At 40.8% G+C, this 26,525-nt stretch overlaps 1 protein-coding gene across 1 annotated transcript in view; it reads left to right on the top strand.

Moving 5' to 3' along the window:
* The window catches only part of LOC119653571, a 53,880-nt gene extending 30,753 nt beyond the window's left edge, over positions 1-23,127 (top strand). Inside the window, exon 10 of the mRNA XM_038058299.1 lies at positions 21,819-23,127. Coding sequence (XP_037914227.1) covers positions 21,819-22,949 — 1,131 coding nt within the window. The 3' untranslated portion in view covers positions 22,950-23,127. The remainder of the gene's footprint in view (positions 1-21,818) is intronic.
* Positions 23,128-26,525: the final 3,398 nt, after the last annotated feature.

Raw genomic sequence — 26,525 nt, 5'->3', positions numbered from 1 at the left:
GTTTGCAAAAAGCAGTAGCATTGATTTAGAAACAAGCAACAGTAGAGATTTGTTTATGTTTATATTATACTTGATAATGTGAATATTCCTGAAAAAGGCTGTCTGAAATATTTCAGAGTGGCTCCCTAGTTTTCTTAGTTCAGTGCATTAAGTAAGGCGCAGTACGGGGAATACTGACCCCAATTAAATTATCCAGATATGCTATTCGGAGCCTAAGAGCCCCGTATAACTATTTATATACCTCGTGAACAACTATGAAATGCGAATTTTTTCCAGAAAAACGTGTTCATTTTGGAAGAATGTTAAAAGAAGATTTATTGAAAATATGTTCAATTGCTAGTTACATATTTTCCCTGTCTTTTGGACAATTTGTGGATACCATGCCAGCAAAAATCCACCCCCTTCGCCACAAACTATTCACCGAGCCATTTTATCACATCTTTCTAGGAACCAAAGCGCTGTTGCATCCAAACAAGTATTAACCGGAAGAAGGCAAGTTTAATAAGTAACCGGCATATGGTTGAACTTCTCAACTGAGTGCTTCCAATGCGCCACGAACCGATTTTGTCCTATGTGGGGAAACTACCTTGTGCCGTTTTTTTTTTGCGTTTTCATTGTTTTTCAAGCAACGAACGGTCCAAATCATTCAATTATTAGTGATTTCGTCTAGTACCGTTTGCCGAGCTTTAACAGATCATAATAGATCACACCCTTCCGATCCCACCAAACACAAAGCATCGTCTCCCTGCCAAACTGATTGGTTCGATGTGGGTGGTGCTATGATTTTTTTCCACTCGGGATTCCCTCAAAAGAATCTACTTTTCATGTCCAGTAATGTTTGGACGCAAAAATTATTTTTTTTTTGTATCGTGCGAGCAAAATTTCACAACTCCACCTCTCCTTCAACTCATGTGGTACTTAATTGTCGATCGTTTGAATTTGCCCCATTTTTCGTAGGTGCTTGCAAACAGCTTATTGACTTACGGGCAATTGGTCTGCGAGTTGCTTTTGTATTTGTGAATCATGTTTCCCAAATAATGCCTACAATTTCACATTTTCGTACCTTTTCGGCGGTTTTCCGCCTTCCCTGTCTGCAACATCGAAATCACTACTTTTGAAAGGTCGAAACTATTCTTCACACATCTTTTCCGATGAAGGTGCTGGGGTTAATCTGAGTACCTGGCGTGGAAACACAATCCTACGGTCCTCTTCGGACACGGATTAATTTAAGCTTAGCCCAACCAGGTCGAGAGCACATTTTCTAAGAATTCTCCTAGAACATATGCTTTCACATGGTACCAGATAACCTCCGGTGAGACTTCGTGACAAGAGCTACTTCAATTGAGCCCCTTTCAGACCCTAGTCTGATGGCCCTTTCCGAATACGTTGGGGAACATTTCCGTCAGGCTTTCGAAGTAATATAGGTACGATTCAGCCGATTTCCCCCCAATGAAAACAGAACATTACTAATGTCCGCGAATGGTCTTTATTTGACATGTATACGACATATTGAACACAGCAACACAACACTATGCAAACACGTTTTCAGTTTATCGCGTATGCGCGTTTGACATTTGCTGGTAACTTAACAAAATGGCATGAATGTGAAATCGTTATACCACACACTGGTGGGCCATTTTTTTCTCAAATTCGCATTTGATCGTTGTACACCTGGTATATTCGCTCGCCTAGCACTTTGACAAGAATATTTCTCACAAATCCGCCGATCAGCAGAAAATCGGTTCGGAATCTAAAAACTTGAGAGCTTTCCGCAACTTCGGCATCTGAAGAAATTTTAATTTGGTATAGAACGATGCGGAGTAAGTTGAGTTCATCACTTTAACTCTAAATGATCGCTAGTTTTGCCGTAAAGAACCTTGTTTTCTACAATCCAACCATTTACGTTCCCTCCTTTAAGAGGATTTCCTTTTGCAAAACTTGATAAAAATATGCTTTTTTAAGATTTTTTGCAAAATCCATTAAATTTATCTATGGGATCCTGATAATTTAGTGGTTAGAGCGTCGAGCAGGATGTTCCGGCTCAAATCCCGCTAGTGGTAGAGGATTTGTATCATGACTGAATGTCGGATACTGACTCAGCTGTGAATAAGCACCTAAGTCAGAGCAGAGTAATAATCTCGGGCGAGCGCAATTCCGACCACATTGCCTCCTACAGGGTGCCGTAGTCCTCTAGTGTACCGGTATCGTCTTAAATGACAACAATTATTACTATTTCGGAGTCATCATAATCTCGGCTGATCCCGGATTTTACCTAACACTAGCACTAAGTGCCAAGCATTTACGCTCCGACGATCCTACCTGTACTTAAAAGATAATGGTTAGTGAGATAATCCGTCAGCAACTCCCCGCAACGTCAAACACGTATCCAGAATGGTTCTAGGATTTACGTACAATCCCTGGAGTTGACTATATTATCGGAACTAAAACCACCCGCTTGAGGTGCCAAATTTTTTTTTTTTTTTTACTATGGAATATAGCAACATCAATAATATATGCGGATTGACCCGTCTTGTCGACTAACAGCACGTCGGATTTGTTTTACGGTTTGGGGTTAAAATACACATCTTTCTGATAAAGATATGGGAATGTATTCTTCAGTATATTATGTAGAAGGATTTAAAGAAAAACCGTAGCTAAAGTAACCAACAAATGCACGAATTGGAAATGCCGGAGATAAAGAATCTACTTTGAACGTTAGCAATTTGACGAATTCCACGAGAAATTACTTTGGTAAAGGCGACGAAATTTTGAAATGCAAAATCACTTTAATTGAAATAATGAAATATAATATGTATATAAATTGGTGCAATTCACTGTTATCACTATATAGTCGCCGGCAACTTCCAACCTCCTTGGTGGTTGAGACAGAAGAGCCCGGTTTATTTCCATGCGGTCTTTTCTGTCCCAACCAACGGCACTTTCTCACCGCTAATCCTCCACTCCCGTGGCGAGTTCTAAAACGAGTGGAGAGCTCCGCGCCATCTACTTGTCCGCGTTCGCAACATTCGAAATAAATTTCGAATGCTGCGGATCCTGCCGCGCCACAACGGTATGTGACAATGAGTTAGAACTTGACGGTCCCAATACATACTGTAAGCAGAACTATCAAGTGCTGCTTGCGGTTCATACCGGTAAATCCCACATGTTCCCGCGGTCAGCCCATGCTTGTATTCAAGGTTTTGATGAATCCCCTTACATACAGCATTATAAACTCGGGTAGTTGGCGACGTCAACCTAAGGCATAATTTGGTCAAGTTTGAAAAAAATCCATCTATTATTAACAAAGTCATAGCGAGTGAAACTTTGCCATTTGTTGTCAATTTCGTGCATTCCACAATGGGTCATCATCCCATATCAATTCGTCAATACCACAACAAAATGAGCTCACATGAATGGGGAGTCACAAAGAAACATTTGCTTTTATGTTTTTGGGTCATTTGGGTCTGGAGATATTCCGACTTGTATATTATAAATATTATATCATAAAGTTTATAAAAAAAATATTTTCCGCTTGACCGCTGTAGAGGGCTTTACCAAAAATCCAGTTGTTTCTTTCTTTTAAAATTTGCAAGCGCATTCGCCCACATGGGTGACACGTAAGATAGAATGGTTTGCACCACTCTGGCTAGAAGCAAGCTCCCACAGTGTTTTCACTCACCAAAATTTGCTGCACTTGCTGCCTTTTAACATCCATATTCTAGGTGTTACCTCAAGTTCAGTTTGGCATCAATCATCACCACCAGGTATTTGATGGGCGGCTCTAGAGACGAAGTTATATCCACTGACTTCTACTTTCACAGTTTTATTTTTCTACAGTTCGCTATAAAGGCCGCTCTCGTTCTCGTATTTGTCAAGGTCAATTCTTCTCTTTTTAGCCACGGCTTTATCGCTCTTACTGTCTGTCACCTTGACCTTAACATCCTGTGGGTGCTTTGCTGCAGCAACTACAGCCGACTTATTTGCGAGGGCGACAATCGCAGTTTCATCTCAGACCCCATTATACATAACATTCCACATTGACGGAACCCTGTAAAATCCCCACTATGATGACATATTTTTTGGGGCCTTAGCCCGTCGCGTACCAGAGAGTTCTCTCTGAGAAGTAAATTTCAACCCGACTCGCAAAATACCATATCCAGGAACACGCATATCCGCCAACGGTCCTGCAATTCGTCAAAGCCCATACTGGCGCTCAGACAGCCATTGTTGCTTTCAACGATGGTTAGCAATCTGTTGTAAATAACTATCTCCATCATCTTCTCCATTGTATCCAATAGACAGATCGGGCGATATGATGTTGGATCTCCACTTAGCTTATTAAATCTGAATCTTCAAAGCTCCGTTAGGAATGCTATCTAAGCCTTTGGCCTTTCAATTCTACCACATATTTCTCATAGTCTCTCCCCAGTTACTGGAGGTATCATGCACTCGTTGATCTCAACCACCGTTTCCCTTCCGCTGTTTTGGTGATGAGAAAACAGAAAGGCGGGGACAGATTACGTGAGGTAGTCTTTGCAGCCTTTTCACTACCACCTTGTGGGTCGCATGCCAAGGGTTTATGTCGGGTTGGTCGCACAACTGTTTGAAGTAGTTGTTTTTGATCCTCCGAATAGACTCTCTTAAGGGAGTCATCCCGTGTGAAGGCCGTTTTTTTTGCCTTTTTTTGAAAAATTATTTTGAAGGACTGGATAAAGACAGAAACGTGATTTTTTCACCATATGTTTATTGATATCTCTAGTATATGTGATAAATTTTTCAGCTTGATTTCGTAGCTAATTTTCGGAATAGGTGTTAATTTATGCACCCATCTCTAAAAAAAGGTGTTTTTCTGCTGCCACGCGGGAGGGCGCTGTGTTCATCTGAGGGAAAAAAACTAAACGGCATTTTAATGTGGACAATATTCCACGGTCCGCAAACTAGGATAATTAGAAAATATTAAAAGGTAAATTTTTGGTGGGCTTTCAAACTTAATTTTTTGGATTTTGGTGTTTTTTAACGGCTTTTTTTAAGAATAAAAAAAAAACTACCAGTCCGATTGCAATTATCCTAGTTTACGGACCGTAGAAATATGTACTAAAGAAGTCGTGAAAATTTCAAAGAATTTGGTTGGATAGATTTTGAGCTATGGTGGCAGCCGATTTTCAAGATGCAGTTTCGAGAAAAACGCATTTGAAAATTTAAATGTGATTATCAACAGTAAAATTTTAGCTCACCATTAATCTGCTATACCTGCTCCATAGAGAGCACCCTCCGTTTCTTCAAAAATGTCTTGTAAGGCCAATTGTTGCTCTCTGGTGTCAATTGTGGCTCTTTTAGCGAAGTCAGTCGATCGTCGTTCGGACCGCCAAATTCGCGCTTCATTACGACGGTCGGCATAAACCTGACATATGTGACCAACTTGACATCCCATTGTCACTAGGATTTTGAGAATGCCATGGAATCCTTCATTGAAAATAATTACAGCCAAAAAAGTGGCTATTTCTACGACCTTGGCCCCAGAATGAAGGTGTTTAGGGGCGAAAGTCCAGATCAATGACTCATTGTTGTCCTGGGTCTCTGCTCCTAAACATCTGTTCAAGAAATCATCTCGTGACAAATTTTCGTAGATTGGTTTGATGACTGTTTGAACTTCTTCAGTCAAAGGTGCCTTCTCGTGGTGAAAACTATCCAGTTCTCCTTTAGCTTCCGCTTTGCGCCATTTGCCCCAACTGTCCTCGCCTGCTGGACAATTTTGATGCTGAGGATTTTCGTCTGTAGAACATTTATGGAAGAAAGTTTCCCAAATTTCTTGCTTCATTCCTTCTATCGAATTTGCGTGTCGACGAATAGCTAGCCCAGAAAATGTAGTAAGGTCCTTATCAGTAAGTTTTCCAGCCCCTTTTCCACCAATGCCTTTGTGATTCTTCTTTGCATTTCTAAGCCGCGTTCCCATTCTTTTCTCGACATGTCCTACGCATTCCTTTCTTACTACTACGTATATTTTATTATTTGCAGAAATACCAGAGAAAACTCCAGCAAAATCCAATATACAATATACAAAACTTGTCGCAATTGGAAAATCCATGTTCATGCTTGCTAAAAGTTTCTTTGCTGACGTTGATGCGTAGTCCTTTTTCTTCTCTGATAACTATCGACTCCCATGAAATACTCGTTTTTTAGTGCGAGCATGACGTTGAACGTTAAAGGGATCTCCCTTCGTACGATTCATTTAAAAAAATCACTGAACACACAAACAGCACAATACTTACAACAAAATATAACTGAGTATAACTTCAACGCCTTTCAGTGCTCACTCTAGACTGGATTATCCTTTTTATTCCAAACAGCAAATAAGTTTAGACAATTGATTGGTCTACCATCTTTTTATATTTATACCTGTGTTCGAATTTATAAGGCTCAATTAAAAAACTAACAGGCAAAAAAAGATTCGATGCTCTTTCTCATCGAGTACTCTAGCCGCGGCTGCAAACTCCTTAGCTGTTTTACCCTGTAATTTCTGAAGGACTCCGATTATCGGAAAATCCCTTTGCTCACATATTCTCCACTATATATAGATACAATTTATGCAAAAAAAAATCGATTTCTCCAACCCGACACACGGGATGACCCCCTTAAGTGGTCCCACAGTTGTCTATGTGTTTCCTCTTGTTCATCGCTAATGCTAAATCTCTGGTGAAACCTCTCTTGTCCGGAGACAAGCGGTGATTTTGGAACAGTCGCCTTCTGGGTGATTTGATTGATTTTCTGGTCGTACCATCCAGAAATATGAACGCCTTGGAGAACGTGTCCTCCCTTGAAAAATTTCGCCAGATTGCCTGGTAGTTACTGAAAGTAATAGTCTAAAAGCTGACTACATGATAATCTACATGACTTGTTACACGAAAAATTTTACCTGGAAATGGATGGATTGTTGTCGCTGAAGTAACAGCCGGACAGTCAGAAGCCCTACTGGAAGAGTAGTCAAATTTTGGTAAAGAATAACTGACTCTTGCAAGGCTAAATTGGAAGGTGGAAGATAAAGGGCTGTCAGGAGGTTCAAAGTTGGAAAAAAAACTCGTAAAATTTTGCATATTAAAAAGTACTTTGACGACTCTTAATTATAACCTTCACGTATACAGGGTGTTTCAGAACTACCATACAAACTGTTTGCAATTCATTCATTCATTTCAAAAAAATGCTCAGTTAATTTTAATCCTTTAGCTGTAACAGGCATCGAATCGCAGCTAGGACTTCACTCATGAATATAAAAGTTTGCTTGTGAAAATAGGGTAAGCTATAGAAATGATAGCTTTCCAACTAGAAAAATTGCATTCAAAATTTTGGGGGAGAAAAACACAATTTTGGTATTTAGAAAGCTATTATTTCGACACTACTTACTTAATTGTCACAATCAAATTTCTATATTCTAGAGTGAAGTCCTAGCTGCGATTCGGCATCTATTCCAATGCCCTAGCTATCGCAGTTTCTGAGTTATGATTTTAGTTATGGAGTGGCCATGAGTCCGTGAAGGACTCTCGAGCAATCAGCATCACCTCTTTCGTGTTGAAGATCCTAGAGTGTGTCCTGATGATTATAGAGAACACCTTCCTTAAAGGCTAATCTGCAGAAACCGCTCTTCACGAGGTAATTCGCACGGTTGATCGGCCACTGCACTACAAGCACTATACTCCAGCTGTCTTCCTGGATATAGAGGAAGCATTCAACAACGTTAGTACCAACACTATCGAGGGAGCCTTGACCAGAATTGGATCGGAAAGGTATCCTACGCATTGGATAATATCCATGCTAAGAATCAGGAGAATCCAGTCGGATCTGGGAGGTAGTCACTTGACCAGAACTGTGAACAGAGGTACGCCCCAGGATGACGTCATTTTTCCGGTGCTCTGTGGGGGGATTTTCCTCCATTATGAGTGATATCATAAAGGGAGCGTTGAGAAAGGTGTGCCTGATTCGGGCTCGGCATAAATCCGACCAAAACGAAACTGATGCTATTCCCTACCAAGGCAGGTACCCAAATCCCACCTCCCGCGGCTGATTGATTCTTTCGTCCAATATAAAATATCTGGATGTAATTCTGGATCCGAAGCTAAATTTGGATGTAGAACTACGGGTTAAGAAGGCCTGTATAGCCTTGTATGCCTGCAAGAGAACCTTTGCAAAGGAATGGCTTTTCCGGCTGATATGTACACAGCTGTGGTGCGTCCCGTCCTAACGTACGGTTCTATTGTATGGTGGCAGACTTTGAGCAGAAACTTCATTGGAGCGGAGCTTAATAGGATTCAAAGAACCGCGTATGCAGTTGCTAATTCTTCAATCCTGCCCGGAAGATGCTCTCAATGTACTGCTACATCTCCCTCCCATACAAGATTACGGCGGTCTGTACAGAGCGCTGGCCTATAGGGAATCATGCCGCCATTCTCGGCATACCCTGCAATTCGCATTGCCAAAGCTACGAAGAAGAGGGAGCAACCCTCAGGCCCTTCTTTTGTGATTGCCCAGCTTTAGCTGGAGTTAGGCCGCGAGACTAAATAAACCATTATTCGGGGACCTCAGAGAAATCTCTAGCTGCATGATGAGAGAACTGATTTTCTTCATGAATGCTACGGGCTGGCTTTAAACATGTAATGACGGCTGGACTCTGCCTCCTTGCTGCCATAACAGCAGTCATGGTCTTAGGAGTTTATGGCATCAAAACGGCGCACCGCAGTGCTAATTGACCTACCCTAGTGATGTAAAGGCAGCATTATTTAGAAATTAAAATACAGTGACAGCTAAAGATGAAAAAAATCGAACAAAAATTTCGTGCAACGCGTCATGTCAGCTCTCAGTCTATAAAGTACTTGCCGAGCAATTCTACTGGCTAAAATGGCGCTTACGTATGTCTACTATAGACCCCGGCGCCTTCCTCTGAAAGTATATAAGGTTCCGACATTCGCGAGTATCACGTCTAGTCCCCTGGCTGCTACAGTGTGTTTATAAATGATAGAACCACTGTATTTTTTTCAAACATTTCTTAAAACTAGTGTAAGAAACTTTCAATTACCTTAAACATTTTTCTAGAAGAACTTGCATTTATCCCGAAAATGTTTTTTTAAATCCGTTAATTGTATCACCTACAGCATATATTTGTTTCGAATTATCTATTTTTCTAACCGTTCATAAATGATAGAATCACAAAAAAAATTTGGTTGTTTTTTTTGTCGTTTATGTGATTTTAGAGCGAAGATTTTGTAACTTTTTTGTTTATAATATACATTAGCAGACTTTTGTAAAAAAAAAAAAAGAAAAAGTGCTTTAAACGAATATGAGAAAAGTCAAATTTCTGCGCTTCATGGAAGAGGTCTGTCCAACTGTGAAATTGCTCAGCATTTCGGCGGAAGCCATAGTATTAAAGCGATATTTTTGACTGAACCAAAGTTTACGGTAAACGAAATTCTTCTGGTCGCCTGTATATCCAAAGTAATCTTGAAAAGCGGAAATTTTTTAACTCTGCACGCATCAAAGGTGTGTCGCAGACTGCTTAGTGAACCCGCGCAACACGTTGGAATCAGGTAAAACAAGTTCCAATGTGCACCTTTTATATTTTCAATTTTTAACGTTTTGTGTGAAAAAAAACCTTATTAAAATCGATTCAATGTCTACCTATCAGTCATTTACTCGCAAACGACTTAACCGAATATCGCGAAGATTGGTGAGAACATTGGTATATATGCCTTTACATGCGCCATTTTGTGTTAAGTTTGAAGGGGACTCCTCATACATGCGAAAGAGGGGTGCAAATTTTTTCTCCACAGAATGTTCATTTGGGATATCAAATGAAAGGGCTCGCTTAATGCTTTTCGAGACTGATTTTATTTCTGATATTGGATGAAACAGAAAAGATAAGGCTCAAAATGTGTGCCTCAAAAAGTGTAACAGGTCTCGTTTTCAGAACCTATCCAACCGAAATATCTGAAAAAAAACGCAGTGATGCATCTATATGAAATCTAAGCCTCAAATTACACCCTGTTTCGATATCTGCACAAATGAAGTTAATAATGGTATATTAAGATGTTTTAGAAATTTACGGGAAAACCCCCATTAAGTTCATCCCGAAAGTACAATATTTGGCATCAGTGGAGACGATAATATAGGAACGCAATCCAACTATTATTAATAAACTTAAAGAATGTCAAAGTTCCGCATTTCAGATAAATTTATTGGAATCTAAGACGTATATCACGTCATCATCATATAAGGTAAACTTATATGAAGGACGAGGTACATGGGGACGTTTTAGTTTTCCTTTTTTGTCTTTTTAAGGTTTTGTGTAAACACAAAACCTTATTAAAATCGGTTTACCGTCTGTCTGTCTGTCTGTCTGTCTGTCTGTCCGTCTGTCTGTCTGTCTTTTTTTTTTGTTTTTTTTTCGGCGTTGGAAGGTGGAAAGGTTCAAAACCTACTGCTGGCTCCTGCCACGCAGTTATGTGAGACTTCTACTCACTAAAACCACCTCCTTCTCATTCCACTCTCCCCACGGAACTCCTATCAAGTATTGCATCGCGGGGCTGGATCAGCTTTTAACTGCGGCTCATTATGGTTCTCTCCCTTCCTTGTTTTCGTCGTAGTTCTTCCTGCCTAAGCTGTTGGTGAATAGCTTGCAGTTCCCTTACAACCTGGTTCCAGGCATCCGTTGACTCCAGCATAAACTCCACAATGTTTTCGGGTGTTAAACGCCTGTCTGCGAATGCTACCATTCTTGTTCGGTGCGCGGTGAACCTGGGGCCATCAAATATGACATGCTCCGCATTCTCAGCCACGTTACCACATCTTGGGCAGCATGGTGATTCGTCGTGACCAAATCGATGCAAATAAGCACGATAACCTCCATGTCCACTCAAGAATTGTGTTAGCTCGTGGCTTAATTCCCCATGGTTTCGTTCAAACCATCTCCGAATATCCGGAATGATGCGGTATGTCCAACGAGCAGTTTGGGACTCGTCCCATCGCTGTTGCCACCGTTCGATAGATTCCCACCGTGCCAGCTGCCGTCGAAATGCGCTAGACTCTCCAGCTGCATACGTTTTGTCGTAGAGTCGCCGACTTTCCTTCGCCAAGATGTCTATGGGGAGCATCCCTGCTAGTACATATGCCGCTTCTCCTGATGTTGTCCGATATGCACTGCATACCCGGAGTGCACTTAACCGGTACGCCATTCCCAATTTTCGGCAGTTCACTTTGTTATTCAGAGCAGTTGCCCAAACTGGAGCTGCGTAGAGTAGCACGGAGCTGACTACCCTGGAGAGCAGAAGACGTCGACTTTGTCTTGGCCCACCAATGTTCGGTAGTATCCTCGAGATCGTTGTAGCGATGGAAGACGCTTTAGTTGCGGCGTACTCAATGTGTCTTTTGAAGTTGAGTCTTCTGTCAATAATTACTCCCAAGTATTTGAGCGATGGTTGGGAGTAAATTGTCTTTCCGCCAACTTTGATTTTCACAGTTGTGTTCTTTCTTCTCTTGCTAATGAGAACTACTTCTGTTTTATGCTCGGCAAGTGAAAGGCCAGAATTTCTCAACCAGGAATTGATCTCCCATATCGCTTCATTTGCATAGATCTCGATCTCGTCTTGGTGCTTTGCAACCACCGTTATTCCGATATCATCGGCGAAGCCAATAGTTGTCACGTTGTCCGGTAGGCGTAGCGTCAACACTCCATCGTACATAACTAGCCACAGCAAGGGACCCAGGACAGAACCCTGTGGCACTCCGCAAGTTGTCGGGAATATTTTTAGCCCATCGCCCGAGTCGCAGTAAAGTCTTCTCCCAAGGAGAAACTCGACTACAATGCGTACAATGTACTTCGGGGCTTGTATCTTGTCGAGTACCTCGATGATTTTATTCCATTTTGCACTATTGAACGCATTTTTTACGTCGAGGGTTATTACTGCGCAGCTTTTTCCTTCTTCTATTGCAGCCTGAGCCAAGCCAGTCAGCATGCTGATTGCGTCGACAGTTGATTTTGCCTTACGAAATCCGAATTGTTTGTCGGAAAGGCCTCCTTCCTTTTCCGCAACAGCGAGCAGTCTGTTATATATTACTCGTTCAAAAAGTTTGCCAATGGTATTGACCAGACATATCGGCCTATATGAGGAGGGGTCACCCAATGGTTTACCTGCCTTCGGAATGAGTATTAGCTTTTGTACCTTCCATTGCTCGGGGAATTCTCCTTCCCTAAGGCATGCCGTGAAAACTTGGGCAAACATACCTGGTGCTGTCCTGGCGGCTACTTTCAGGGCGATGTTAGCGATTCCATCCGGTCCTGGAGTCTTTTTTTCAATCAATCTTTTTGCTGCGTCTAGAACCTCCTCATTTTCCACTATCGGAACTTCGTCGGGATTTAACTGTACTGCAGGCAAACTTGTACCATTCAGATCCACTGGGAATAGAGTGTTCACTATATTCTGCAACAACTCTGGGCAAGTAATCGGTGGGGAGCGCTCGCCTTTTAGTGATGACATCACTGACCTATATGCGCCACCCCATGGGTCGGAATCAGCTTCAGTACACATCCACTTGAAATGTTCGGATTTGCTCCTTGCGATAGCTACTTGCAATTTTTTCCTCGCATCTTTATATTGCACGTGTAGCTCCTCGAACTCAGGTCGGTTTCTTCTGCGCTGGGAGCGTCTCCTAGCTTTGAGACACTTTTTCCGGCATTCCTCAATTTCGGAATTCCACCAAAAATTAGGGTTTCGTCTTCGGAAAGTGCTACGTCGAGGCATAGCGGCATCGCATGCCCGCTGCAATTTTTCCACGAGCTGTGAAACTTTGTTTTGTGCGCTTCCCGATAGCAATGTATCTTCCAGAAGTACCTCCTTGAACATTTCTGCGTCGAATTTCTTAGTTACCCAGCTCATCGTTATTCGTGTTAATGGCTTCAAATTATTCCTTTGCGAGGTTTGTCTGTCTGTCTGTCTGTCTGTCTGTCCGTCACACACATTTTTCTCGGAGACGGTTATAGCGGTTCACACCAAATTTGGTAGAAAGGTGGGAACTGTGAACGCTCACGCATACAGTGAATTGCATCCTTTTACGTCGAATTTAAGGCGGGGTCCCCATACATGCAAAAGGGAGGTGTAAAATTTTTTTTCATCAAATATAATCATGTGGGGTATCAAATTAAAGGTCTCGATTAGTACTTTTCAAAGCCGACCTTAGTTTTGACATTCGTTGGAAGGGTGGGGAGCGCGGGGGGTTGAAAGTGATCACTTCTTTAAGGGGGCCATTCTCAGAAACTACCAAACCGAAAAATCTGAAAAAAATCAGGAGGCTGCCACTATATGGTGCCTGGGCTCCGAAATACCTTCCATGCCGATATCTGTTTAAATAAAGTTAATAATAGTATATTACTACAATTTTTTGTAATTGGTTAGAAACCCCCCTTAAGTTCATCCTAGTACCATTAAATTTTGCAGTGATATAGGCTATAATATAGAGCATGATCTTACCAAGTTTGGTGGAAATCGCACTATTACTAACAAAGTTATAATACCTCAAATTTGTTGCTTCTTTGAAAATTGAAGACTATGAATGTCAATATCACCCGAAAGTGGATACTCTCACATAATATATGGATATATTACGTGCTACTAAGAAATACACAAAACCTTTCGTACCTGAAGCGTCCAGCTTCCGGTTTCCCGACTTGTTTTAGTTGTTTGCATATCAGTGTCACTTACTCCAGGGAGACATGTATATGTATTGCGGGTATAATAGACATGTGTGTATCTGGCTTCAAATGGTTTTTGATTTACGTACGTGCTTTTATTCACGAAGAATGCTTGAATCAATTTATAAATACGGTAATAGACTGTTTGTTTATTTAGGATGAACACAGTGTTTATGCCGTTGATATGTAGGTACATATGTGTATCTTGGGGTTTGGCAAAGTATGACGGAATATTTTGTATTGTATTGTAGTGAAAAATCGTGCATAAAAAGTTCCTCGCATAAGATGAACACAAAACCGTTATACCCGAAGCGCCCAGCTTCCGTTACCCCTACTTTTTTATGCTAGCCAATCCGATAAAAGGTTTGTCTTTCCGATGCAGAAGAATTTATCAGTTGTTGGGGGCACTATTTTGCGATGTCTAATTTTGATACCGGATCCGTTATGATTTGTGCAGCAATGTCGGCAAGTCCATAGCGATGACGTTCACCGCGCCCACCCGTATCCGAATCAATTCCGAAGGCTGCTAAGAATTCTGCGCCATAAATTGTTGCCATATTTGAAGCGGTTTTGATCGGCTGTGCTTATTTTTCTCCATGATAACGTGACAATTCATATGTTGCGGTCCACAAAAGACTAGCTTGTCACTAAAAAAGTACTTTTTGATGTTTGGGTTAAAATTTAATGTTAATTTTTTTATTGTTTTTATTGCTTTCTTTATTTAAAATTGATTGAAAGTTAAAAAAAAGATAGTGATTCTATCATTTATGAAGAATTGAAAAAACGACCAATTTAAATTCCGAACTACCACAACTTTAGACTATGTCAATTGAAAGCTGCCAACGTGTTTTCCATCAGCCAGATAGCGATAGATATTTTTTTGCTTCCCTGCTTTAAAGTAGGAATAAAATTATCGCGAATAGCTTTTGTTATGCCAAAATAACCTCATTTAAAAGCAATAATTATAATGCAGGGTGTCAAAACATATGTAGAATCTGCCTCATTTCCTTCCCAACCCAAAAATCTAAAAAAGACAGGTTGATGCGCTTATAAGAAATCAAAAAACTTAGTGATAGTATATTACCAACTTTCTGAAATTGATTGAACCCCCCAAACCTCTTAAGTTCATCCTAGGAGTACTAAAATTGAAAGCAGCTTAGAGGACAATATCGTCAAATTTCAAGGAAATCCCACACGAATTTACTGCATCTTAAGCCGTGGAAATAAGATGCTGACGTCATAATTAACGAGAATAATTAGCATTCGAGAGAAATATTAAAATTACATTTATGAAGAATCTACTTCTCCCCAGCCGTTTTGTTTCCAACAAAACTTTAAAATTGGTTCACTGTTTGCCACACACACTTTTCCAAGAAACTGCTATGTTGATTGGCATGAAAGCTGGTGGGAAGGTGAGAACTGTGAACGCATGCGGGGATTTATATTGATGCACGTCGAACTTAATGGGGGTTCTTGTATACCTACAAAAGAGTGCAACATTTTTCCTCACTGAATGTAGTCATGTCGGGTATTAAATAAAAGACCGCGAATAATACTTTTTGAAACGACAGTTACTTCAAGAACCAGTTCACAAATACTACCCTACCAAAAAATTTGAATAAAAATATGGTGGTTTGTGCATATGGTACCTAGGGCTCGAAATACTCTCCGTGACATCTATTCAAATAAAGTTAATAATAGTATATTTTGAAAATTTGAAAACGCCCTTGAGATTCACACTAGGTCCATGAAATTTTCAATAAGGGATTTAATAGGAAGCATCATACTGGAAAGTTTGGAAATCCTACTATTAATAACAAAGTTATAGTATTTCAAAGTTGCTCCTTTCGGGCCAAATAGATACTCGCTAAGAAATAAACTGTCAGTACAACATCCGGATAGCTCAGTGATTAGAGCACAAGGCTGTCGGACAGAAGGTCGCGGTTCAAATCTCACTGGTGGTAGTGGAATTTGCATCGTGCTTTGACGTCGGATACCAGTCGACTCAGCTGTGAATGAGTGTCTGAAACAAATCAGGGTAATAATCTCGGGCGAGCGCAATGCTGACCACATTGCCTCCTACAGGGTACTATAACCCTGTACTGTACCGTTACGGTCTTGAATGAAGTGCTCGAACGCACTTCAAGGCCCTGATGGACTGTGGCGCCAACGATTATTATTATTATATTCAACGCATATACACTATATATATGTGGAACCATTGTGTAGCCAAATATTCTGGCCGAAAAAGAAATCAACAAAATCTTTCATACCTGAAACATCGAGGTCCCAGCTTCCCGCTTGTTAAGCTTATGTTCAATGCCTTGCTATATGGAAACGAAACTTTGGATTAAACGCAGCATTACTATATTATTGATTTTGGTTCGATCGATTCCATTCAATTTTGTGGAGGATCGAAATTCAACTGAAAATAGAAAATTAGTTTACTTAGTGTTTTTCTACAACCATGCACATCACGTGTTAATCTATCAAAACTTACCAGAAATCAACAAACATTGCTGAACGAACTGAAAACTGGATAAAATAAAATGTCTTTCGCTTCGGTTTCAATCGCAGGGTGAATGCGATCTTATCTGGCGCTGGCTCGCGCCTCTGCCCTTTAGCCTCTTTAGCTAAGACACATGCACGTTTTCGTTTTGAATAGGGTGGCTCTGGCCCCCCGATACCAAAACAAAAGATGTATGTGCTTAACGTCAAACGTGGAAGTTTTCTGTAATTCTCCAATTTTCCGCGGAAATAGATTTTCATTTTTAAGGTAAGATTATATGTAGAACAAAACCCTATTACAATTAGGTTACTGTCTGTCTATCACACGCCTTTTTTCTCGGAAACGATTATAGCAATTGAGACCAAATTTGGTGGAAAGGTGGGAAGTACGTCGAATTTAAGGTGGGGTCTCATGCAAAAGGGACAAAAGTGCGAGGGGTCGAAAGTGATAATTTCTTTCACGCTCAGATACTCAAAAACTACCCAACCGAAAAATCTGAAAAAAAACAAGGGGTGCTACTGTATGGTGCCTATGTTCCGAAATGCCCTCCATACCGATATCTGTTCAAATAAAGTTGATAATAGTAAAATTACTACAATTTTTGGTAATTGGCACTATTACTAACAAATAACAGAGTCTGACAAATTACTTCAAGCATTTTCGATAAGATTGAACCCCAGAGATCTCCCTGACCACTCCAAGATCGAAATATTTTCACTGTTAAGTGCGTGCTGTAGGATATCCTCTTAACAGATGTGTTTCCTACTAGTTTGCTCCTCGATCATATCGATATACGGCTGGCTCATTCAACTGAAAATAAGCTTTATTTCTGTTTTCCCATAGAACCCGAATTTTGCCCAAAACCATTAGAGAGCCTCCTCCCATCTGATGGCGGCTAAAATTCCTTTCGTTCCTTCATAGATTATGAAAATAAAAACCGTAACCATCAGCTCCCTTTTAACTAAATTACTTTCTTTTGATCAGTAGAAAGATTTCTTTTTGCTTCCAGCTTTCTCGTGAACGCAACGAACTTTATACATATCGGTATCCACATTAACTTTAACCGAGATTTCTCGAGCTGCAAAGGAAGAATTCTACTCTTCCCGTACAGCTCGTCTGTCTAAAATATGCTTTTTCCTGTGGGTTAACACTATGCGATTTTTAAAATTTTCCATTCTTCCTTACGGAAATTTATTATAACTTTTATTTCACTCCGCCTTGTTTCATATACAATTCTTTGCATCCTATTAAGTGTGCTCCTATTCTATTCTCTGGTGCAGGCCACCATACAATACAGTCGGCAGTAAGTAAGCATGAAATAAACTACGGATATGCACAAAAAGCTTCAAAGTCTCGCCGGTTCCATTTCTTGTCGGTGGCTCTTCAGCCAGAAATTTGCAAACTTTGATATCACTGCGAAACTAGGACTTTCTCTCATCATCTTTTGAGGCCTCCATTTCCCCATGGTGGTAGTATCCTTCTGCTGTATTTGACTGTTCTCGAAACTGAAAGGCTAGTTCCATTGCTTTTCTCTAAAATCTCAACTCTTTTCTTTCGTCTATAGAATGCTAATGTCAACTTTTGGAGTTCTGGAAAGTTTAATTCTAATATCTTGATTGAAACGTCCTCCCTACCGTTCTTACACGGTTTTGGAACTTCTACCATATTAACCATATGATTTCAATTAGTGCACACAAGCCAAGCGCAACACGCAATACTATTTGCTGTAACCTAATTTAGAGCTTTTTGCTAAGCATTCTTTATCTTCATAAGGGTGACCATCTTGGAAATCAATTTTCATGTTTTCCAATGTCGCTAGAACAGTATCAACCAAATTTAAGAGGGCTGGGAGACTTATTTGCGTTTCTTACACCAAATCGTTTTTTAGTCTGCATTTTCCAATGCATCAAAGGAGACATTAAACGTGTTTATTTCTGTAATACGGAACTTCGCCATCCAGATCTAAGCAATCAACTTTCTAGGAATCTCATCGACCCGGATTAGCTTAAGTTTATGTTCTCCTAGGCGTCACATGTGCCAAAATCCAGGGAGAACTGACCCTCGCATGCCACGATGTAGTACCTCGGACCACCTGGGTGGAGTAGATCTTTCCTGATCCAAAATGCTATCAGGGAGGTATTTGATAATTATTTTCGACAGCAAGGTCCTGTCCTCACGCTCACTGTCGTTGGTTTTAGTAAGGGTCCACTGTGGCAAGCAGTTGATTCTTCGACGGTGCGCCAAACATTGTCTTCTCCTCTACTAACGTCGTCTCTTGTTTAAAAATCGGATAAACACTCGGTCCTACAAGGTGGAAAGCGGTTTCTCTTGATAAATTCGGTATCAGGATAATAGTTTTAAATGCAGTAAAGTGCAGCCGAAGATACCTAAGATATTCAACGTCCGCATACTCACAACCAATCCCCCTCAACGTATACTTTCCTGACTTAACTTGGATCGTTTTATTCTCCTCAATGGTGCAAGCAACTCATCCATTTGCGGGTGTACTTTCTTGATTTTGTCATTCATACAACCCAGTGAAAAGCAACGCAGTAGTTTATTCCGTGAGCCTTCTAAAAACAAGCTGGTCGGTATGGTAACCTGGAAGGAACGTCCGCTCTGAGTGTTCCCAACTGGCTACGCCACACAAAAGTCGAGTTTTACGAGGAGTTTGCTGTAGATTTCTCAACCGGATCAAAGATGGTCTGTGGAATCGGTGCGGGAGTTTTCTCGGGTACAGATAGTGTAGCAGTGTCGTACGGTCTCCCAGGATTCACCAGTGTCTTTAAAGTAGAAGTACTGGCGATACTGAAAGCCTGTCGATGGGACATGATCCGAGGTCCCAAGCGTGACATAGCCGTTGTAACCGACAGCCAAGCGAACATTCAGACTTTGTACGCTCAAAATCACCCTCTGGGTCCTAGTTTTAGAAACATAGAAATGAGCGGGCCAACGACTGGCCAGACGAGGCTATGCTTCTGGCAGCCCCTCGGTGGGTACAGTCTGCACCCCGTTGGCGACGATCAGGAGCGGTATCTACTCACATTACTTAGCACCCGCTGAATCCAGATGGCGAAGGATCACCAGCTCCGCCAATCATGGAAGATTCGGCCAGAAGTGTGCATATTAGATTAAAGCGATCAGGACGAGGCAATGGTTTTCGGTCCATATTAATGCACTTCACAATTACGCAGTGCTATGTACCAGCGGAAATTTCTGATATAGGAGCAACTGTTTCCGAATGATCTAGTAGTTAGAACACTAAGCTGCCGCAACGGGAGGTTGCGATTTAAATCTCACTGATACTGTTATCAAGGATTTATATCGTGATCGGATATTTTCAATACCATTTGACTCAGCTGTGAATGGGTGCCTGAGTCGGGCAGGCACAATGCTGACCATATATATGGCTAGTCTACTGTTAGGAAATAGTCGGCCATGTTCCAAAAGGACATGACTGGCCGACTGAGGGAGGCAGATCGATGAAAGTAAAAAGTTAAGAGCTCTATTGTTGGCTGCAAGCGCGGGTCAGCACGATGCACCGGAGCTCTGTTATCGTGACAAAATACAAGAAAGGAATTCCACCATTGCGTTAGTGGGAGAAGCAGAAGCTGCGGCAAATAGGAACAATTTCGTTACCGTATACCACATCACGAAAAAGCTTGCAAGTGTTCGTAAGCCCTTCGATGGTCCTGTGAGGGATATTAACACTAAGGTTCTCATCTACGATGATGAGCAACTGGAAAGTTGGAAGGAAGGCTTTACCAAGATTCTGAATCATATAACATCCGATGAAGTTCCATCTCATGTGAATGATATGGGAAGCTACCACAACATGCGGATACGAACTACTCCTCTGAACATGAGCAATATTTTCTTTTTCATGGACCGGTGGAATCAAGTGTTCCTTGCAGCCCTCACAGTCTCTGCAGAGGCGCAATGAGTGGAGGAACGAGATAATGACTAAAACTGCAAAGAAAGGCACCCTCCCTATCAGCAGGATATGACGGTGCAAAATGCCACATGTTGCCTACAGATAAATCTGAGAGGAATTTAAAGTCCAAAACAAAGTTCGCGATTGCTGCATTTTGTCACCGATATTTTTTCTTGTCCTTATTGATGACGTTCTTCATGCTACCTTAGCTATAAGAAATTGGTATATAGCAGAGAATGGTGGAGGAAAGAGGTAAAATTTCTAGAAAATCGAGGGGTGAACTGAAGCACATTGCCAGGAACCGACGATGGCGTAGGGAATTTAAGAGTTAAACTTGGTCGCGATGATTGGTAATGTTACTTTATTATAGTATATGTTATTTTAAATTTGTGCAGTAACCTCGCCAGCAATTCAAGATTGCTTACACAAATTCTGTGTATCATTGTATGGGAATAGTATGCGATTTTAATTTAATTTTCGTTTACCGCACAGGATTGGAATTTTTCGCGCTATTAAACCAATCTTTTTATAAAACATTATAACACAAAAAGAAACAGACGAGTGGTTGGTTTCGGAATTATGTAATACAATTCTAACAGGAATTGTAACTTACAATCAAATCCAAAAACAGCGGTACTTATGGACGTTTGACACAATATGCCTACAGATATAGATCAACCATATCACTTCAGGGCGTAGTTGCATCGTGTCATTCGCCATGATGAGTAAATTAAAAGTGGGAATTATCATTACCATACGCGAATGTGGAGTGAATCGTCAAGGAGAACGCTGGGATTGATATTCTCTGTCAAGTCTATTTTTTGAGTATTTAAGGACACCAATGTGTCCGGATAGCTGAGTGGTTAGAGCGCAAGGTTGTCGTACGGAAAGTCGCGGTTCAAATCTCACCAGTGGCAGTGGCATTTGTATCGTGGTTTGACGTCGGTTACCAGTCGACTCAGCTGTGAATGAGTACCTGAGTCAAATCAGGGTAATAATCTCCGGCGTGCGTCTCATGTGTGAAAGTTTTCGAGACAATGATCTCGGAAAGACAGTCCTTTTGTCTGCAATTACAAGTGACTTCTAGGCAACTCGATTATACTCATGGTCCATCAGTGGTTGGCTTGTAGCTACTAAATCTCTTCTGCATCTGCTTATCTGCTGAAATTCTGGGTTCAATTATAAATCAAATTTACGATTAGGATTTAAGGGTTTTGTTATATAATTGGTGAAACTTCACAAGAAAAGTGAAAATCGATTTCATGAACACTCATTTATTCAGTTTCACTGATAAAACATGTCCTTGCATCTGTTCCTAAAAGTAATGGATAATTCCCCTTACTCAGAACAATTAACTTACGACTGTTTGTTTTTCTTTGGACGAAGAAGAAATTGGTATGCATTGAATTGGTAAAAAGACGGAAGTGTGGTGTTCGTTAAGTATTTTCAACAGGTATAACTATTTTCACAAATTGCGACCAAAAGCACATCCACTTTTTGCATTTCTCGTAAATTATTATAAATTTGTCATTTTGCAGAAATAATTACGAAAAATATAAAATTTCGCCACTTGTTGCACTTTCAATATTTAAATTTATTTGGCGATCAAATCAATTTCTAGATCTAATGCTTATTTTTATGTTCAGGCAAAACCGGGCTCTGCCGATAAATCTCTTCTAACTCACGAGAATGCAGTATTTCTGGAAACTGTACGAGAGAAACTTCGTGGACAAATCGTCGTGGGAGTTCTGGACAAATCAAAAACTCGTGCCGTGAATAAGGCAATCAAAGATGTAACAGAGCTCTTGAACAAAAACGTCCCAATTGATCCACCGCCAGTCATTGAGCGAGTAGAGGTATCCAAGCCGCCATCAATATCGGCACCTGCCCAAACATCTCAGCAAGCTGCTTCTGTGAATGATGCTGAAGAAAAACGAGATCTAGCCATTAAATTGGCAGCAGCCTTGGCAGCACAAGGCAAAACTAATGTCACATCAGAGCAATTAGAACAATTGATTGCTGTCTACTCGCTAATTGAGAAAAAACAGAAGGAGAGCAGCAACGAACCAAGGAGACAAAATTTGTCTGATCTATTGGTCAACTCGCTGAAAGAACCGGCTGCTTCCGCATCGAGACAAAGTGGTGGTTTTAACGATGACAGAAATTTCTCGAATACTTTTGATAATTCGCGCAGGCCACAGCAGCAGCAAATGCACCAAAATCCGTTCTCTGGTTCGATGAATACAAACCAAAGTAATCAGATGTCCGGTAGATCATTCCAATTAGGAGGCGGAAAGAATAACATGGGAAGCAACTCGAACCAGAACCTATCATCAACTCGTTCAAGTTTCATGGGATCTTCATTTGGACTGTCCAATTTCGACACTTCTCTATCTTTATCCAACTTACCCCCATTGAGTTTCAGCCGCCAGCAAGATTCCAATAATTCCAACAGGCAACAAAGTAATAATGACGACAATAATCAGAATACACCAGCCTACATGACAAATATGGCTCGAGGCGGAAACAAGAGCGGTAACAGGCAGGATATGGTATCATATCCAAGTGTTTGGCAACGCGGAAGCGGAGTTGGCAGTAACATTGGAGGAGGTGGCGGCGGCGGCGGCAGCGGCAGCAGCAGTGCGAATTCTAACATTGGATCTCGAAACCAAGGTGCAGGACAGCCAATGCCAATGGGGTGGCAACAAAACGAGAACCGAAGAGGTAATAACAAAAACAACAGAAACAATATGGGCCAGAATCGCGGTAGACGTTAAAACTATAACTTGTACTTTGATGTTTTGTGTGAATTGAATTCCCCAATATTTGTATAAGTATGAAGAATAAATATTACACCGCTCATTTTCTTTCTGCTCACTAAAGGCAGTCCACATTAATTAACGCAACCCTGTAGAATTGTTGTGAGTGAATTTAATAAAGTAGTTTTGGCCCAAATGTTTAACTTTTATTTGGAAAATATCGGAGCTCCTTTTTCTAGTTGAATTTCAAATGCTATTATATTGATATCGATAAAAATTTTGATAGGCTTTAACACCCAAAAATAAATTCGGAGATTGAAACAGGTAAAGGCAAACGATGCAATGTCCGATGTGGTTAAAACCTCAACTTTACGACTTTGACTTTGTGTAGTGATTGGACCTTCATGATTGTTTAAAGAGTAGGTGCAAGCACAATGCCACCATATGAAAAGCTAAAGTGCTGAAAAAAACATTGATGCATACAAAAAGAAGCAAACTGGACAAATAAACTTCTACTTTTGTCAGGTCTTCCCGGAAAACTAACACTTCTAATGTCTTAAAAATAACGGTCTCGCCCTTATGAATTGTGTAATATCAGCAACACACAACTAGCTCGTACTTCAATTATGTGAGCGATTTCCTGTCCTAGAAGAGTTAAGCGACCCCGATACTTTCCTAAGTGGCTACCACCTCCAAAGATCTTATCTATTTCTAATCACCTTCACCACAATTTATACAGTGAAGAGCTCACAGAATTATCGTTGAAATTTTGTTATCCGCTAATCTCCAGTTTCATCGGGAGAGTACATCCAGTTGCCTTTGTCTTCTCCCTTCATAAAATTTGTATACAGTGCATTTGGGCCCACATGAGGTAACCAGGGATCCCTTTAGATTTTCTAGCGAATGAGCTGCCAAGTTCTTTGCGGAAAAAGGAAAACAAATCCATTCGACTGAAAACACGGAGAATTGTCACCCGATAAAAATTCTTACGGAGTAAGTTGTTAAGGGAAATATTTGCAACATCATGCCCAAAATCCAGCAGTCTCTAGACAGTGGGAGAGCTATTACGCAAATAAACTGAATAACCCGCCTAAGAATGATGATGAACATTGGGTCGTAACCAGAAATGCTCTTTTCTCAGGTGTTAAGAAGGTCGTCGGTCACGTTTCGAAGGGGCGTCATAAGATCTGGCCGGCTGCCAAGTCGTGAAAGTGGGTCGATGGCTCTGCTGACCGCTGTGAATGATGGCGGACGTGGCGCGCTCTAACTCAGATAGCGATGAGACCTGTTTACTCCCCAATCGAGTCATTGACCTTGGCCAATTGGCTCTGGATTTAGAAAGAGAAACAAGTAGAATTAGATTGAAAATAAACGCTAATAAAAACAAGGTTCTCAGTCGGACGGGTCATCGACCTGTTTATATGTGCACTAATGGGCAGAGTATCGAAGGCGTTGTGATTTCTACCGACGGTGACACCGAACTGGATGTTACCCGATACATTAACAGCGCTTGATCCGCTTTCGCTGCCCCTGTCTAAGATTTGGAAAAGGAATTATTTCGCCATTAGGATTAAATTGAGACTGTTCTGTGCTAGTGTTCTCTGTGTATTATTATATGGGAGTAGCACATGATTACTCAAAAGCTCCAAGCCATCGTTACCATCCGCCTGCGCCGTATCATCGGAGTATGCTGGCCTGATACAATTGCAAACGAAAAACTGGGTTATGCGCAGGCCTGACAGTCGTGCGCAATGTGATCGGAAGTGACACTTGATAGGTCACACATTAAAAGGGACGACAATTGCATTTTTGGTTACACCACGCAGTGAAATCCACTATCCCAAGATGTCCGACGGGACGCCAAAAGGACAGTAGAGGAGTGCAGGCGTCGCAGGAAGTCATGGGGGGAGTTGAAGCGCAGGTAACTGCAAAGGATGACGTGTTAGACCATACCAAGTGGCAAATGGCAATCATATACACATACATCCGAAAAGTACATAATGTTCGATTGTCTAGAGTCTGGAGAGGATGCAATCTGATTAATGAGATACCGAAGCCGAAGGACTCTAACCAATTTTTTAAAAATTAAACGCTCCAGAAAAGCATGGTATGGTTGAATTTCCTTTTTTACGCATGCATAAATTAATTTTTGCTTAGCCGTTAATCACCAAAATAAACATTCTCCCTAAACCATAAAAAAAGTAATTTGCTGTTATGCTTTGTTATTATTATCATCCCGAAAAACGCCTAGCGTTGTCATAAATGAGGGGAGTGAGGTATTGAGTTGATGTGTGAGGCTGATAGCATTGATACTATACGTCGCTCGGTTGTGTGCAGGCCGCAGTCGCTGACACCGATGGTGCCTATTCCATTGGGGTCAGTCTTCAAAAAATCTATTTTATTTAGATTGAATCCGAAATCGTGCTAGATATGGCTATCATTCCACATTTGGACCATTTGCTCGAAATAAGTTTTATTATGAAGAGCTAGGAAAACTTCATATGTATAAAACAATATGTAGCCAACTAGACGTTGAATATCAGTACCTTGATGAACACCGAAAGAAATACGAAGCGGTTTTGACACTTGCCACATTTCCCACTTCCTCGAATAGCGGTGGACCAATTTGAACCATCGCACATGTTTCTCTGGCACTAGATATTTCAATATATAAAAATAAAACTAGGTAGCTTTCTCCTACTACAATATATTTTAATAGTTAGTAAATACGTATTTCGAGAGCTACTTAATCTCTTCCTCAGTACTTAAGCTACGTGGCTCCCTTAGTTACGTGGCTTTTTAGAACTCACCAAGTTGGGGACCAGCGGTGAAAAGGTCCCGTTGTTTGGAGACAGAGAACAACCGCCTCTGCTCCAAACGGTGTGATCACACGCACTCTCGCGTAGTAAAATTTAAAACATATTATATACCAAATGAATTTGCGAACGTAGTCTCCTCTGCTTATTGAACCTAACTTTCAATTTATACTTTTCTCATTTCTAAATAAATAGTTTTCAACGTGTAACAAGCTTAATATGAATTTAGTGCAGTTTTAACGAGTGATTAATTCAAGCAGATTTAGACATAGTTAGCTACCTGAGAATTCTTTCGTAGATGGAGGAAATTTAAAGCGAATGTTATCACTTTTTACTGTTTTTAAGGTGGAGAAGTTACCAGAAAAAGTGGACTTACTCGAAATTTTCTTTAACGAAGACTTGTAGCTTCCCTTCGCGTTTGCGACTGTGATGTGTTGCAAGGTATGAGCAAAAACCACGCATTTTAGCGTCCGTGGACCCCGTAAGCTGGCTTAGAGAAGGCATATATCTACCTTCTCAGTATTAAGAAAGACTTCCAACTCTTATAGGTGCTGTTGCAGTCCCTTGCATCCCTAGTTATGATTTTAAGGACATTTGTCATTTGATTTGCTAAGTTTGTCAAAAATTTGTTTGTTTACTATCTGCTGTTCGTCAAGTTTTTCATTTAAAATATCAATTCTATCTAGTTTTCAATTTTTGGTTACCATCGTCATTAATTTTGGTTAGAGCACCTTGTCTTACCACCTGCGAGTGTTATATTTTCTCGCGTCTAAAAAAA

This window comes from Hermetia illucens, chromosome 4 (assembly GCF_905115235.1).
Source record: "Hermetia illucens chromosome 4, iHerIll2.2.curated.20191125, whole genome shotgun sequence".
Classification (NCBI taxonomy): Eukaryota; Metazoa; Arthropoda; class Insecta; order Diptera; family Stratiomyidae; genus Hermetia; species Hermetia illucens.
Note: the sequence above shows the minus strand (reverse complement) of the source record. Positions and strands in the feature narration are given on the sequence as shown.